The 16,252-nt window shown below is 33.6% G+C and overlaps 1 protein-coding gene across 1 annotated transcript; it reads right to left on the reverse strand.

Annotated features, from left to right (window-relative positions):
* Nucleotides 1–579: 579 nt before the first annotated feature.
* Nucleotides 580–7,720, reverse strand: LOC118055303 (uncharacterized protein At2g33490). The gene is made up of 11 exons (XM_035067163.2): nucleotides 7,402–7,720; nucleotides 6,987–7,059; nucleotides 6,460–6,534; nucleotides 6,108–6,169; nucleotides 5,939–6,007; nucleotides 4,535–4,563; nucleotides 4,249–4,456; nucleotides 3,867–4,106; nucleotides 2,987–3,037; nucleotides 1,659–2,682; nucleotides 580–833 (listed from the first exon to the last, which is right to left on the reverse strand). Exons 1-11 carry the CDS (start codon nucleotides 7,504–7,506, stop codon nucleotides 823–825), a joined length of 1,947 nt encoding a protein of 648 aa, XP_034923054.1. The 5' UTR covers nucleotides 7,507–7,720; the 3' UTR covers nucleotides 580–822.
* Nucleotides 7,721–16,252: the final 8,532 nt, after the last annotated feature.

Raw genomic sequence — 16,252 nt, forward strand, 5'->3', positions numbered from 1 at the left:
AAAATACTTTTAAAATACAAAATTAATCACACTCATATTCATTACAATTAATCAAACAACGGATTTTCTACTTTCTGAAAAAAAAAAAAGTTTATATTCATGTTATTTCAAAATACTTTTCATTTTAAAATATATTAAAATAATATTTTTTTTATTTTAAAACAATTATTTTTAATATTAGTGTTTTAAAATGGTTTGAAAAAAAATTTTAAAATTAAAAAAAAATAAAACAAATATCAAATTTTTTTTATACAAGTAATTAAGCAGACCTAACAAGGTTCAAAACCACGGAAAATATATCTGCATTGTTGGACTTTGGAAAAACCCCTTGGTGTCATCAACTCGATATGAATTTATAAGACGAGTCATTGATTTTCTTGCCATTCCTTCCCCCTTAATTACCCCACTCTCAAAGCAGATAAAAATAAAGTAGGGATTGAACAGCGCCCGCTCAAAACCATTTGACAACATCAACAGTCAACACATAAACAAGAAAGAGATAATAAAAGTAATAATCCCAAGATCACTCGTGGAAAATCAAAATTTACCCTTGTTTGGGATTTCTTTGGTGGGGAAAGATAAAAAAAAAAAAAATTTGCTCAACTGGAAGATATACAAGATGTGTAATGATGGCACAATTATGAAGAGCTTAGTTCTCATCATTATAAATCACACGATGAACAGAAATTGGGATGAGAAACTAAACAATGCATAAAGTTATTATATTTACAGTACCCAGAGCTTGTAGATGACGATATCCAAAAAATAGTCAGGAGAACTCCAAAAAATCGAAGTTTTTCAGCTAGTGTGCATAACAAATTATCAGCTCCCACCTGCATCCAGCAAGTTTGCAATCAGAACCAAAATCTGAACCTTAAAATATCAATAAAAGATAATAAAGCAAGACAAGCCGGGGAGATATGTATTTCCAGAATGGTGTTTAACTAATGTTCGTCAAAACAACATTCCACACCAAACCTGGCCCAATAATTCATCTGTTGAACCCTCTTTATCAATCTTTCCTTGCAGAAAATGCCCTACTTGAAAATAATTCAGAAGTTGATTTTATAGTCCTTGAGATTATTTCATGTGCTGGAGATTGGTTAGACTGTTTATGACCCGGCAACAAAAAACAGAGTGTCAATGCTGAAAAGAATTTGTTATTAACACCAGCGGGGAAGAATGTCAAAATTGCATGTCCACTTGGCAAATACCAAATAAAACCTTCCATAACACTACTCATCGTCTTTAGTCAAAACGTAATAAGCATCACGAAAACAACTTAATAACACATTAAGGAACAGTCCTAACACATTCAATGTTACCTGCAAGTGATAGAATAAGGGACCATTTCTTGAACCATTCTAGAGACACAATTGAATGAATTAGCTGTTCATGCAGCACGGTTCATATTGAACAGGTTAGAAAATATTCCTAGTTCAAAGTAAAACTAATAAGAGCATTTTTTTCACCACTAATAAGAGCATTTTTTTTTTCCGGCCATATAATACAAATTCTAACAAAACAAAACAAGGGAATACTCCATAAAAATAGAAAGAAAAAATTAAGATGGGATATGCTCAACTCTTAGCCAACAAAAAAGTATTGCTAGCTTGACTCTCAGCATCAGAAAATTAATGAACATGATGTCTCGTTACCTCTAATTTGACCAGAATGCGGTACTGGTTCAGAAATGGCAGGTGCTGGCCTCATATTTGCGAGGGAAATAGGTGTCAATGGAGGAGAATCGACTTCCCCAGGTTTATATGATACTTGAGAAGAATCCAAAAGCTTAGAAACGTGCACTGTCATGGCTCTCTGACTACTCGAGGGTATTGAGAAACTACGTGGGACTATCAAGGGTGGGGGAGGAAGAGGTGATGCCAAATTTGCTGCCCCTGTAGAAATCTTGCTTGTTCCGGCAAGCTCAGGATTTCTCGACAATGGAGCAGAGTGTCCAATCGGCACTGAAGGTTTTGCAGCTTTGGCAGCTAAATTACCTGGTGGCCTTGGAAGTTCATGAAGCTCGCTTATCTTGGGTGAAGAAACAAGAGGAGGTGATGTACTTGGGGATACTTTGGGGGATGAAGAAGGTTGCACACGAGATAGCATTCCAGAAACTTGTTGTGAAAGTTCAGTTGAGGAAATGGGACCACTGGATGATAAAGGCTTCATTGACCATGGCTTACTGGTTATTGGACCCGAGAAAGATTGCCATTTATTTTTTTTGTAATCGGATGCATTGTGTACATCAAGCTGTGGATATGAGATTCCACCAACTAAAGGAGGGGGTAATTGGGTGGAGGCATTAGGATTGTTGCTCTCTTTATGTCCTGAGCGTGCTTTTAAAGCAGTGAAATCTGACAGGTGACCATCACCAGAATCTTTCTCATTCTTCTTCTGTTCCAATGGGGAAGAATGCCACAAATTGTGAGTGCGTCCACTGATGTCTGTTTGCCTTGTGTTGGGAACTGAACAACTTGTTCTTGAAGAGATTGCACCCTTTGCATCAATCGGTGTGGGCAGCACATATGTGTTGGACTTCCTTGATGCTTGCTGCATTTGTCTTATTCTTTCAACTGGATCAGGTTTTCTTTCTGGAACTATGGGTGCTGAATGGCTGCCTCCTCTTGGTTCTCTGCTAGGGAAATGGAAACCACCATGGTTTTTATCTGGGTTTAACTGCAGAAAGATACAAATTTTAAATGCCAAATAGCTTGCACCTCTGACATTAATTCATAGAATCATCAGAGCCGACAAGTAAAAGCAGCTGGCAATAAATGAAAATAATTATGTTCGTTTTGCACCAAGCTAAAAGTACACATATGAAGCTGAAGTCTTTATTCAAAAAATTTGTCAGTTAAGTTGATCAAGCAACTATGCATATATCTATGCCCGGAATTAAGTGATGGGTTATTATTTTTGGTTAAATACAAATACAATCAGCAGAAGTAAATCTACTAACCAAAACAAGTGTTAATTGTACCTCTACATTTTCTGCTGCTGAAACTTGGAATGAAAGGTCCTCTTCATCCACCTGGACAACAAGTAGCCATGTCATAAGCAGAAAAACATAGTTTTTTGAGGGAAAAAAAAAAGTCAACGGTGTCTCAGTGTGAATTAGGGAATGTGTCTCATCCTTTGAATAAAAAGAGTGGACTCTCTAGTTCAATTATGTCCGCAAAGAACATACTGTCTTAAACATGAACTCCCTTTCATACAACACATGTTTACCATCATCAGAAGAGTATCTTTTAAAATTAGCAAGGTTTAAGTCCAAAAGAAATTTTTTCCTTTGTTGCCCCACCACCATAAACATTATAAGAACTACTCTTTGTTGCCCCTGGCCCCAGTTCCCTAAAAACCAGAGAAGGCCCATCCTTACCCACAAAAAGAAAAGAATGTTAATTCCTACAATGCATCCATAAAAATCATGAGAGAAATTGGATTGCCTCGGAAAAATAGTCCACTCCATCCTAAAACGCCCCTATATCAACCCCTTCATGTAAGACCTCTATACTCAATATGGAAAGATCCCACTCAAGATAACAGAAGGTCGACGGCTTATTGCAAGGCAGAGTAAAAGGGTTATGCAAACTAGGTTTCCTCATCCATTTATAGATCTGATTGCACTCTGAACACTTGGATTGAAAATTCAGTGTGAAGACCAGGCCACATATTATATCATTTTGATGGCATGAACATGCCATGAATAGGGAACTCACAGAGCACATATCCTGCACTCAAAATGGATTCCATCTTCAACATAACTGGAAAAGGAAGCCATCCCCTGATCCAGTGAATATCTCAATGCGGGACATTATTCTTCTAACACTAAAACTTTCTGATTAGTATCATATACTTACCTCCATAGAACCCCTTGCTGCAGAAACAACAGCATTCCCCTCATTATTTTCTCTGTAATCAAAACTCAGTTCCCTGCCTTCATTTGTATCATCGCCATCCTCGCCATCATCCTCGCCGTCTTCTCTAGCATCACTTTCAAGCCCACTGAAATGGTAGTCAATGTGTTGATGTTCTGTAACCAGTCTAACATGTGGCTCAACTGTCTCAAGTGATTTAAGTCCCTTCTGAAAGAAATTCAACTGCGTTGAAAGCATAAAGAAGAGCGTATCATCATCAAAAATATAAGAAAAATGAAAAATGCAAATCCAACCTGAACTGCCTAGGTGAAAAATGATATGGAATGTATTTGAAATATAAACTTTTAAGGATGTACAAAAAAACCTGAGCAGCATGATGACGAGCTGCCTGTGTTAGAAGACTTCGAGACTGTCCCTGTTTCAGAGATTTCAACCGAAAAACACACAAGGTTGCCTCTTCATCATATTCTTCACGAGCTGTTTGCAATTGCTGCAGAGTAATACTTTCATCCTTCCCACCTTTTGACCTTCCTTTGTCCTTCTGTTGTGCCACCATGTATTCATAGACATTTCTGAACATTACATGCCAAATTCAGAAGACATTTTTACTTTGAGGAAATCAAAGTAGGATTAAATAGATAAGGATGAACCTTTTTTCATCACATTGTCGCTTCATATCCTGCAACACACAGCAAGAAAAGGTCAGCACGCAAAATTTAGTACAATGCTTACATGCCAGTGAGTCAATGAGCCTAGGAGATACAAAGGTGTGAGCAACCTTCTTTGGAAAGGCAAAACTTCAGTAGCAAAATATTAAAAGAGAAGGCTTCTTTAATTAAATTGCTAAAGTCTAAACCTTCATCATCAGAACTTCTACCTAAAATTTCTCTTTATTCCAGTTCTTGCAAATCTAACTTTCTGTCTAAATTAGCAGCTTACCATCCATGCCAGTAATTGGTTGACAGAGCTTGAATGTCCATTATATTCACAAAAGTTGATTATGCACAAACTAAGAGCTCAGATTGTTACATGGATGCAGGATAGCAGAGAACATACACCAAAAAACTCCTAAAGTGCAGTGCACTTAGTGATTTACTTTACAAACAAACAAATATCTTATTTAAAAAACCAAGCAAGAACAAGGTTGCATGTATTTCTTGTTTTCGTCCAAAAGATCAGGGGTAAGAGTAGGAAAACACCATCAAAGTTGAACAGCAGCCGCAGCATTTTATTACATTTTGAATTAAATCACATGGACACAAGCAAAATGAGGAGAAAATCATATTCTGATTGGCCCACACAAAGTTGGAAACACATTCACCTTCTTAAACTGCATTATGCTGCATAAGCAACAATAAGAAAATCTTTAATGTTCCTGCAGTTACAGGCCATGTTTGCAGACATTTGGTGAATTTTGGGTGGAGAAGGATCCAAGATATTCTATTTTCTAACAATCACTCTCTGTCAATAAAACTGGTGTGTAGAGTACTTCTTTTAAGACTCTTCAGGAACTACTTCAAGGTTCTTTGGAGGTGTCTACTAAGCTAAGATTCACAAAGACCTATGCACCCTAGTGTTGTGATTTTCTTTCCATTTTTATTGTGTAGATGCCTTGCTCTTCTTTTCTTGTTTTAGTGATTTCTATAGTCTAAGGCCCTTTCTGGGTCTTGGTTGCAGATGCTTTTGGCAAAAGCACCCCTTCGACACTTTAGTTAAAAGCTTGTGGTGCTTCAAAACTGCTTTGACCTTCTAGTCCCATTAACACTGTGAAAGAAGCTTTTGACTGCTTTTAATCTAAAAGAATACTGCTTCCAACAGCAATCAACCACGAGGTCAAACAAGTTGTATTTCTGCTAAAAGAAACACACTTTTAGAATCTCTTTTTTTCTTATAGAAAAACATACATAACTAGAGACCTCCATGATTTAAAAATAAAAAACTTCACGATTCTAAAATATAGATTACCATGGACCTGGGGGGGGGTAAAGTAAGGGAATGTCATGGGGAAACCTCTATTAATAGAGCAAACAACTAAGATATCGAAATGAACAAACCTCAACTGTCCGAAGTTCATTGAGCAAGGATTCTGATGGATTTGTAATCGTCAGAAATATATGAGACCGCTGAAATACATGTTGCAGTAAATTAATAAAAGGATGAATGGAAGGTGTTATCCAGAACAATATCTAAAAGTATCAATAATATAAATATATAACCACTCACATAACTATCAAGAAGTTTTTTAAGTTCAAACTGCACTTTCCCTAACATTAGCAAAACCCTACCTGCAGAAAAAATGTAGCTTCATTACAGCAGGACCAGTATGCTGACTTCAAAAATTAAAATCACGATAACATGCTTAGTTCTAGAATTGAACTGAGAGAAAGCAATCTCCCCATCCAAAATAAAGGAAAAGGAAAGAGAGAAACACAAATTAAGGTCCACGAGCAAACACAGATGGATTGCCTGAATAGGTACCTCACCACCAACAAAATAAAAAATACATCTCAAAAAAATTTGAAGGACAGCCTGCATCTTAATTTATCTTGTTTCACTCTTTCACAGTTTCACTTACCACTTCCTTCATCATCATGTAATGCTGTTTTCTCCAACAGACAAGAACCCATTTCCCGCAATGACTCTGAGAATTCTGAAAGTGCAGATGGAGTCAGTTTGGAGAATTCTTCGACACAATAAAAAAAAAAAAAAAAAAAAAGATAAAAAAGATTGCCAAACCGTGTATACAATAATTCAAGTTATACATGACATGTAAACTACCACATGCATATATCATAGTTTAATTTAACGAAACCAGTTAACATAAACAATCACACGATTACATAAGCAATGCTTTAACAAGGAAAAGTCAATATAGCCACCAAACGTAATACCAGATGACAAAGTAAAGTAACACGATTGTAGGTAAAGTTATAAAAAATTATTTACAACAGTGTAAATTCTGATATTATTAATGAAAACCAGCAACATTTTCTGACTCGAAATAAATCAAATAGTTCAAAATTAAGCTCACTGTTTGAACCCAAAACAAATTCTAATTGGAAACGGCCGAATAACAAAAGCTACAAAGACTAGTAGTTTTACCATATGCACTGTTTGCTGTTGCTGCAGCTGCAGAAAGTAAACTATCATAGCAATTCTTCATGTCTTTCATATCCTGCAAAAAAACAATAAAAATAAAAATTAGAGACAACCAAAAATATAGTAAAAATTCAAGGAAAATTCAATCCCCAAAACTTAACACCTAAAACGATCTAAATTTCTAATTAGCAAAAAAACAAAATCAGATATTTCAATTATTTAATAAAATAAAATACGTCTTCCGGAGTTAATTTTTCTCGCAAATTGAACGGGAAAAAAAAAAGAATTAATGTTAAAAACTAGTAATCAAGATTAACAAGAGTTTAGAGGAGCTTAAAGAGAGAGTATTAAATGGTCGAGCTAAAGAAAAAAGAAAAGGATCAACTCCAAAAACATAGAAAAGAGAGGAAAAGTGTACCTGAGCAGCTTGAGCGAGCTCATCTAACTGAGCAGGAGGTAAGAAGTCAATTTTGTCCTTCGGTTCGCTTCTTCTCAGTCTAAATCCTCTCAGTTTGGACTTCATTTTCCTCAAAACCCTAATTACAGTGAAAGATTCACAGAGACGAAGCAGAGAGAATTCTAATTCAGCGGATTTTAGAAAGAGAGTGAATTAGGTAGAGAGAGAGAGAGAGAGATTCAATTCGATAGTCTCAACGACATTGAGGGAGGAGAAAAAAAAGGAAAGAGAGGAAAAAAACTGTTTTGGTCAAAAACGACTCGTAACTGATTAAAATTTAGAAAACGAGCAAATAAAGCTGTTTTTCAAAGAAATAGTGGGTTTTTATAATGCCTCTCGCAAGCATTGAGAGCTACAGTTTAATGGGCGGCACGTGCTAGTATCTGGGTAGTTTGGTAATTCAACGGGATGAGGTGATATGAGAATGTGACGCGTGGGAGATTCATGGGGTGGTATGTGGTTTTGATTGTAGGAAGGAGGCTAGTCAAAGTCAGATATTGCTGACAAGGAAAGAAAGAGAAGCAAAGAGTTCTAGAAACTAAAACCATCGTTCGTTTTGACCGATAATGAATTTGGGCAGATCTTCAGTTTCTGTATTTACCATTTTAACCCTTATTTCCTAAGCTATTTTGGATTTGGTGGCTTGGGCAATTCTTATTTGGAGTTTTGTTTTTTGTTAAATTTATTTTTTAAATAAATTTTATTTTTAAATTAAATTAAATAATTAAATATAAATAAATACTTACTTTATTATGTTTTGTTAGATTTACTATTCAAGGACATTTCTCTAAAAATCCATGCAGCTTTTTTTTATGTCACAGTGCATTCTTTTATAATAGGTTTTATTTGTGTTTGGCTTAGAGGTGTGGTGGCTTTTTTGTCAAAGGTACAATACCTTTTAAGCACAAACCACACCTCTAAAAGCTAAAAAACATGTTTTTTACTCAAAAAACAAAAGCTACCTCCCATTCAAACACCCTCAAATTTTTATGGTTGTGGGTTAATGTATGTGGTGGGGTGGAATAGCGGTGAGTTTTTAACAATATTTTTTTTTCTCTTTTTTAAATATATGATATCAATAGCTTATTCTTTTAGTTAAATATAGCTAGATTTTTTTATGGTTTTATTTGCTGTTGTTGTCTTTAATTTAAATTAGATTATTAAATTAATTGATTTCACTGGATATATTCAAGTTAATAATTCAAGTGTTAGCTTTTTTTTGCTTTTTTAAAACATTATTGTAGCATGATTATTATTTTTTTACATTAAAAAAATCAAATCGGCCTACAGTGTAGATTCCCAGTCTTAGTGTTACTCTAAATTCCATAGTATTTTATTGCAATTATGAAATTGTACTAATGAATTTAATAATATACAATCTTAATTTCAACTAGAGGTATTTTTATGGGTTGTTTTTTGAGCTAATTTTACTCTTGTTTTTCAAATTATAGGCTGAAACTTTTAAATTTTGAAAAAAAAATCCAAACTTTTTCTATGATGGTATATTTTTTTTAGCTCATGAATTATATTTTAATCAAATTTGTTATATTATAATTGATCAAAAATTGAAATGGTATAAAAGAATACCAAATTTAGTTTGAATTTTATTTTATCAAATATATCATGAAAGCCACATCCATATTGATCATTCAAAAATCAAAATTACTCCATTAATTTTCTTTTCTAAGATGAAGTTGCATATAATTTTGAAGATCTTTCACTGAGTAATCCTGTCAAATTTATGTCATGTGTCCCTACAAGGAAAAAACAAGAAGAGAAAATCATGTGCCAAGGAAACATTTATTAAAAAAAACTCATTTTTGCCCCAGCACCAGAACAGTGTTACATTGCCCTTTTTGAGGGGAAATTAGAAAAGGTAAAATAATAAATAATAATAATAATAAAAACCTGCTAGGGAAGATTATGACCTCAACAATACACATTCTAAAGAAAAAAATTATAAAAGGCCAGTCAAACAAGTAAAAGGCAAGATTTAGACCTTAATCAAACAATTATTAGATTGAAATTTTTTATTAAGTTCACTTCTTCAAGCATGACAAGTTTGGCCAACAACTTACAAGATTTTTATTTTGTTTAATTATTCAGGTGATGCAATACTACGACGCGAGTAAGTTCCCTTCCATTTCTTTCACATGATAAATTTGACTAGAAGACTCCAAAATCGTTTTTTATCCCTTCTTCTTTTTAATTTAACCGCAACCTGGTTCAATTTGTATTTTTAAATAAATTAAAAATATTTTTATTTAAAATTAAAATTTTTAAATATTTTTAAAATATTTTGATGGCATTGATTTTAAAAATTAAAAAAAAAATCAATTTAATATTTTTTTAAATATAAAACACTTTAAACCGTAATTATTATTATAATTTCAGACTATTATTTAATATAAGGGTAGTTGCGGTGTAAACACACATCTATGTACACATGTAGACGATATTCATGATACGGCATTGTGGATGAGAAATTATTTAATATGTTAAAATTAGTTGTCATTATCCTTAAAAAAATTATACATGGATCTTATCATCATGTGAGAGACAGAGAGGGAAATATAATTTTTTGACATACTGAACAATTTTTCTATTTACATAGTCATTCTAATACAATTATTCGTAGGTATTTTTCAAGATTTGAACATGATGTTTTGTAATAAAAAATTTCAAAATTAAACCATGGGAATTTTAAACTAATCCTCACATGGATTGGGATTGTTAAAAATATTTGCAACAATTATCCTTTTTTTATTTCTATAGAATGATGGATACTTTTTTTTTTTTTTGTTTTTTTAGAATATGATTATTGTCTCGAGAAAGTAGAGAGGAAGATAATGACATAAATATATTTAATTGAAAAAATAAAATAAATTTATTTTTATGATAGATTTTCAAACGTTAAAGATATATTCATTTTAAAGGGAGTAACCAAATCCATCCTACCTAATTAAGGCCTGTTTATCATTGAAAGGTTAGAGAATCTTTAGCTAAAAAAGATTACAAATCTTTGATTACAAACTTCATAAAGAAGCATGAGATGTTACGTACCTTGACCAAAATATCAGAAGAAAAAAAGAAAAAGAAAAAAAGAGGAATAGAGCTCTCCGAGTGCTGAGGAAGTTGCCTTCTTTGCAAAAGTATGAACATAAATGATTCTCTTTTAATGCCTAAAAGTAATAAAGGCTTCCAATTAATTTAAGACAGACATATATATATACAATCTGTTCATCATTTCACTGTTTTTCTTTTCTACTTTATGGCTTAAAGAGGGATTATTATTTTGTAAATGCGAGGTCCAGCCATGTCCGGGAGAATCATGGACTGTGACAGGGACGGAAAAAGATGGAAGATACGCGGTCATTTGAATGTTGATTTCTTGCGGTCAAAGAGGTTTGTTGCTTAAAGCCCAAGGGAGAGGCCAAAGGATGGCGTTTTCGCAATCCATGTTGCCTTTTGATTTGATGTGGAGGCTGCGGTTCTATTCTGCTAAGACCATTCAAGCAAGAATATATCTGGCCTTCGTATTTCTGATAAGATAACGAGGACATTTACTCCTCTTTACTCCGTCATCACTGCGACTATACACGATGACTCTCTATCTGTTAATGTTTGTCTCTGACTTTTAAGATTTGATCACGTTCAAAGATTATTTTCTGGGTCCAAGATGCCTAGGTTCTTTGTTTATGGGCTCATATGGGAGGAAAAGCCACGCATGATGTTGACATGCATGCTGCCATAGCTAATTATGCACAATTATACTTCATGTGCCGAGCAGCCCGATTGGGGGCAATTAGTCTCCATCTGAATAGTTTTTTCTTTTTTTTTTACAGGTGGGGAATTCTGTGTGCTTTTAATTAGACAGAATTTGGCTTCTCCAAGAAAATAAAAAACATATACCTAACGTAGAACACACGTTAATTTATCAGGTCTCCATATGGTTTCTATCTACAAGGGTTAGCACAGTAGGAGATCTTAGGTTCAAGTTTTACGGGCGACGAGGTGATTTTCTGAAACGTTACTTGCATTTATTTGCACAACGTACTATACAGTGGAGAGAAAGCCTTTGAACATTACAAATGGAGTGCACAGGTCTAAAGAGTCAAAACCATTCAATACAGGAGCAATACTTCTTCAAGGAAAATACGTTAACAGTAATTCTGACTTGACCAAGTCCCCTTCTAAACAGAAGAAGAACTGCAGTTACAGAGAGGGATGAGGGAGGGGGGCTCAAAGATGATGATGTTTACCCAATATTACTTCCCAAAGCCGTGAAGATGGAGCTCTCTCCAATAAGAACGTTGACTTTGAAACTTCTGAATTCGAAAGGAAAAAAAATCGAAGGCAGTGAATGAAAGATCGCCTTGTATCTCATGTAGATAGACAACTTATCCAACCGATTTACGGACACTTATTCTGAGGAGTTGAAGGATTGGGACAGCTGCACGAGAGAAGCAGGAAGCTTTTCATTCTTGCTGCAGGTCTACCATTTCGTAAATTAAGCAGTCCTAGATTTTACTTTTCTTCTTCTTTCCACTGCCTGGCTCTCTGATCTCTGCCCAAAGAAGAGAAATGGTAAATATCAAATTCTGCAAAGAACCCGTTTCAACAACATGCACACACTGCTTGGGCTTGAAGGATGTGATTAAGAACTGTAAGCGTATACATGCAAAATGCCAGAAATGTTGGGTTAAGCTCTTAGTCTTGCATTAGGGAAGACAATCATTTCAAGTATTGAATTGCAGCTATGTATACAGATCAGAATGGTTTCGGCTGACTTTTTTAGCGGTGGTAGTGCTAAAGGGCAATGTTGTTAACTATCAGGTGCATAATTCTATTGAAATAGATAAGTGGAGAGAGCCTATTAATCTCCATAAATTGTATGGAAAAAAAAAAAAACAAATGACATAATGAGGAAACCCAGAAGGTAAATTAGTCCTGCCTGTGTTTGGTTTGGAAAGGAAAAACTCAAGAAATAAAATGCATTAACATTTATTCTTGCATGCTTAATTTTGAGAACATATATTTGTGCATCATTTATAGCCATAAAGATTCAGAATTGGAGCTCCGTGTTTTCATAACAACAAGAACCCTCCACAAAGAAACTCATAAACCCAAAGTCTCTGAAAGAAAATGGTTCGCAGATATATATATTTCTCAGAAAATTATGAATAAAAAAGTTCAAGATCATCTTGCCTTGATTTTCTAATATTTGAGCATCTAAAAATTACAGGAGATCTTTTCACCCTGCAAAATAAACGAAAGGCATGTTGATTCTGTAGAATAATCCTAATTAATTAATTAATTAATTATCTTTTGATTAAAATCTCACCTCCATTACTATCACCATCGACGGAGACATTATGAACACAGTATATCCTGAAACTAGGAGGTTCTTGAAAATATAATATGTTGTCCTCCTTTACATTTTCCTTACCATTGCCAGCAGCCCCCTCCATCGCCTCATTGTCTCCAGCCCCCTTACTAGAGTTCCTTCCCCTTAAAATTTTCTCCTCCGCCATGACCTTAGAATTGACCGTCTTCACATGTTTTGCTTCTTGAACAACATTAGCTGCTTCTGGTTCCCTTTCCATTTCTGGTGAATCAGAAACATCTTTTCGTCCCTTATGGACAGTCTCTCTTTCCCTGTATAAACCTCTATCTTTATCATTAGAACGAAGAACCCACTTCAAGAAACCTCTTTCAAATGCGAAGCTGGAAAAGCTTTTCCGACTACGGCTAGCTGAAGAATTGGTTTCTTCATCTTTGCAGCCACCTTTATCATCATAAATGGATCCAACATTTTCACATGTTGGCCCTGCGGCCTCCTCCTGTTGAGTTTCAAGGCCCGTGGGGGGAGAGGAGCTAGAACATGGACGGAAACAAAACAAAGGCCACTTGAACAACATTAGGAAGTTAAGGAATTACCAATGGTCTCCTTCGCTAAGCTAGAGGCTCCATTGATATAATGTTCTTAGTTTCTTCTTCTTCTTCTTCTTCTTCTTCCCCTGACGGTTCCAAAAGTAATGTGGATATATAACTCTAGAAAAACGAGAGATTAATAGAGAATTCAACAAGGGTTACGGGGGGGAAGAGTGTAATGAACTCGTTTTTTAGTTAAAAAAATCTATCTAAATAAAGGGTTATTCTTTACCAACAAAAAGAATTATAATCCTATCATTTGAGGAAGTGTAACTTCCAAAATCTGGTAATAATGTGTGCCCTGTAAGCAATGAGTTTCAGTTTTACATCATAATCGCATATGAAGTTGCTGGTTGAAGCTAGCTGTTATGGAATTCTCTGTTTTGTCGGTGTTCCTTGCTGTGATGAATTGCCCGTTTCGCAACCCTCCATGTCGGGATATTGTTTGAATAGATTAGGTCATGCTAACTGAATCTTGTTACTGACAAGATGTAATGATCAGTGATTAAGGAGATATGTTCTTTTCTTTTAACTTTATGAAATCAAATTTTAGAATCAAGATCGTGTATGATGTTTCCTCGTTATTTCTTTAGACTTGGGTATGATTAGATAAAATTAATGTGCCATGTACGTATCGTGTATGTGATAAGCTTATATCTGTACATATATACAATATTGTTATTAAACCTAACATAAGGCATAATTAAAGATTAGAGGTAAATTGAATGAATATAAAATAACAATATTTCAAGATTTTTTAAAAAAAATTTAAAATAACATTATTATAAAAAACATTTTAAAAAATTCAAATTAAATTTTAATCAAGTCACAAGTTAATTTGTTGATGAATCAAGTCAACTCTAATTTAAATTTTAAACCAATTTTACTTGCATAAAAAAAACAAGTCAATAAAGTACCAAGTCAATAAAGTACCGAGCACCCTTGATTAAAACATGGCCTCACCAACTAAAACATAATTTCTTCCAAGTTATATTTGGAAAGCAATATTCCGGAGTAGGAGTAAAAAAAAAAAAATTAATTAAATAGAGAAAATTGAAAAAAAAATTATTGAAAAAAAGAACCATGAACAAAAATCGATTAAACCAATTAAAATTTTGAAAAAACTTACTGGTTCGATTTTGGTTTTATAAATCTGAAAAAAAAAAACCGAACCGAATCCAAATCGAAAAAAAACCTGAAAAAAATTGAGTCAAAATGGAAAAACCCAAAGCCAAGTCAAACAAAAAAAACAAAATCAAAAAAAAAGAGTCAAACCGGTTTGAATCGGCTTTTTGTCCTAAAAAACTGAACCGAAACCGATTGGTTTGAACCGGTTTTTGTCCTAAAAACCGAACCGAAACCAGTCGGTTTGAACTGGTTTCGGTTTGGTTTTGATTTTTTTTTTAATTCAGTTTAATTATTTTTTTATATATAAAAACTAAACAGAAATAAAAAATGATTACCCCTACTCCAAAAGACATGTCTTCTTTAAACAATCGAAATTGCAATTATGTACAATTTGATGTTAAGAATTTTCTTAATAAAAGAAGTGTAATTTGAGAAGAAAATAAGAGGAGAAGAGAAGTAGAGATAATTGCAGTCTAATGCAAAAACTGGATTATATATATATATATATATATAATTGCTCTACTTATACAACCCATTATCCTCTTTCACACTCACAGGTAACTAACCATTAACCAACTTCTAATTGTATTCCAACTGCTAACTAACTCCTTGCCACGTTTGATTTCCTTCTAACTGCTAAGTGCTGCCTCCTGTTACTGGTATTGCTTGGTTGTAAACAAGGTTGCGAACTTCTTTCAATCTTTGCTCCACACAATTAATCGAAGTCTCATGAATCTAGGCAAAGATCGCGAAATTGATTAATGTGCTCTTCCATACTTGTAACCTTACCTTCTTCAGCTGTAATTTTATATATCATGGTGCAAGGTTGTTAAAATCGCGATTTTAGAACGAAACGGAAAGCCCTTCACAAAATCGGATCGTAAAATCGTAAAATCATAGGGAATTTTGAAATACATTAAAAAAAATTCATATTTCAATTAAAAATTCATACATAGTTCAAGCACATTAAAAAACATGTTTCAAATAAAACTTCATACATATTTTAAGTCTTCAAATAAAAATTCATATATAGTTCAAGCATCTTAAAATTCCGTCAGGTGTGATACACATTCTTCACCAGTTTCTACATAAAACTCGAGCGAAATTAAAATAATATTTGGTTAATATGATTTATAAAAAAAATTAATAGATTAAAAATTACATTTAACTCAATTAATTATATTTTTTCTATTATTTTTTAATTTAAATCAATTGAGATTTTGAGTCGGTTAAATTCTAATCAGAATGCTGAACCAATCAAATTTCACAATATTAGTCAAAGTGTTTGTTTCATGTTTTAAAAATATTTTTTAAAAATTAAATTTTTATTTTGTTTTAAATTAAAGTTTTTGGTTTTTTTAAATATTTTAATGTAATAATATTAAAAATAAAAAAAATATTATTTTATTATATTTTCAATTAATTTTTTTTAAAAGTAATTCTTATTAAATAGTATTAATGACCTTACTGCCCTCATTAATCCACTCCATTTATTTAATTACATTCCTCTTTGGTGGGTGGGGCCGTGGGGGGATTCACAATGTGAAGTCACGTGAATTGGGAGACAGGTGGACATTGGGGGGGCGCTTTCAGTGCAGCAAGCCAACAATTATATTGGGGGGGGGCGACTTTCACTGTAGCAATTATATTAAAATCGTACAATCGGTTTTGATATCGTGATTTTGCGCGATTTCATCCGATTTTTATGATTTTACCTGATTTCAACCCGATTTTACCTATTTTTGATTTT

The sequence above is a fragment of the Populus alba genome, chromosome 1, assembly GCF_005239225.2.
Source record: "Populus alba chromosome 1, ASM523922v2, whole genome shotgun sequence".
NCBI classification, from domain to species: Eukaryota; Viridiplantae; Streptophyta; class Magnoliopsida; order Malpighiales; family Salicaceae; genus Populus; species Populus alba.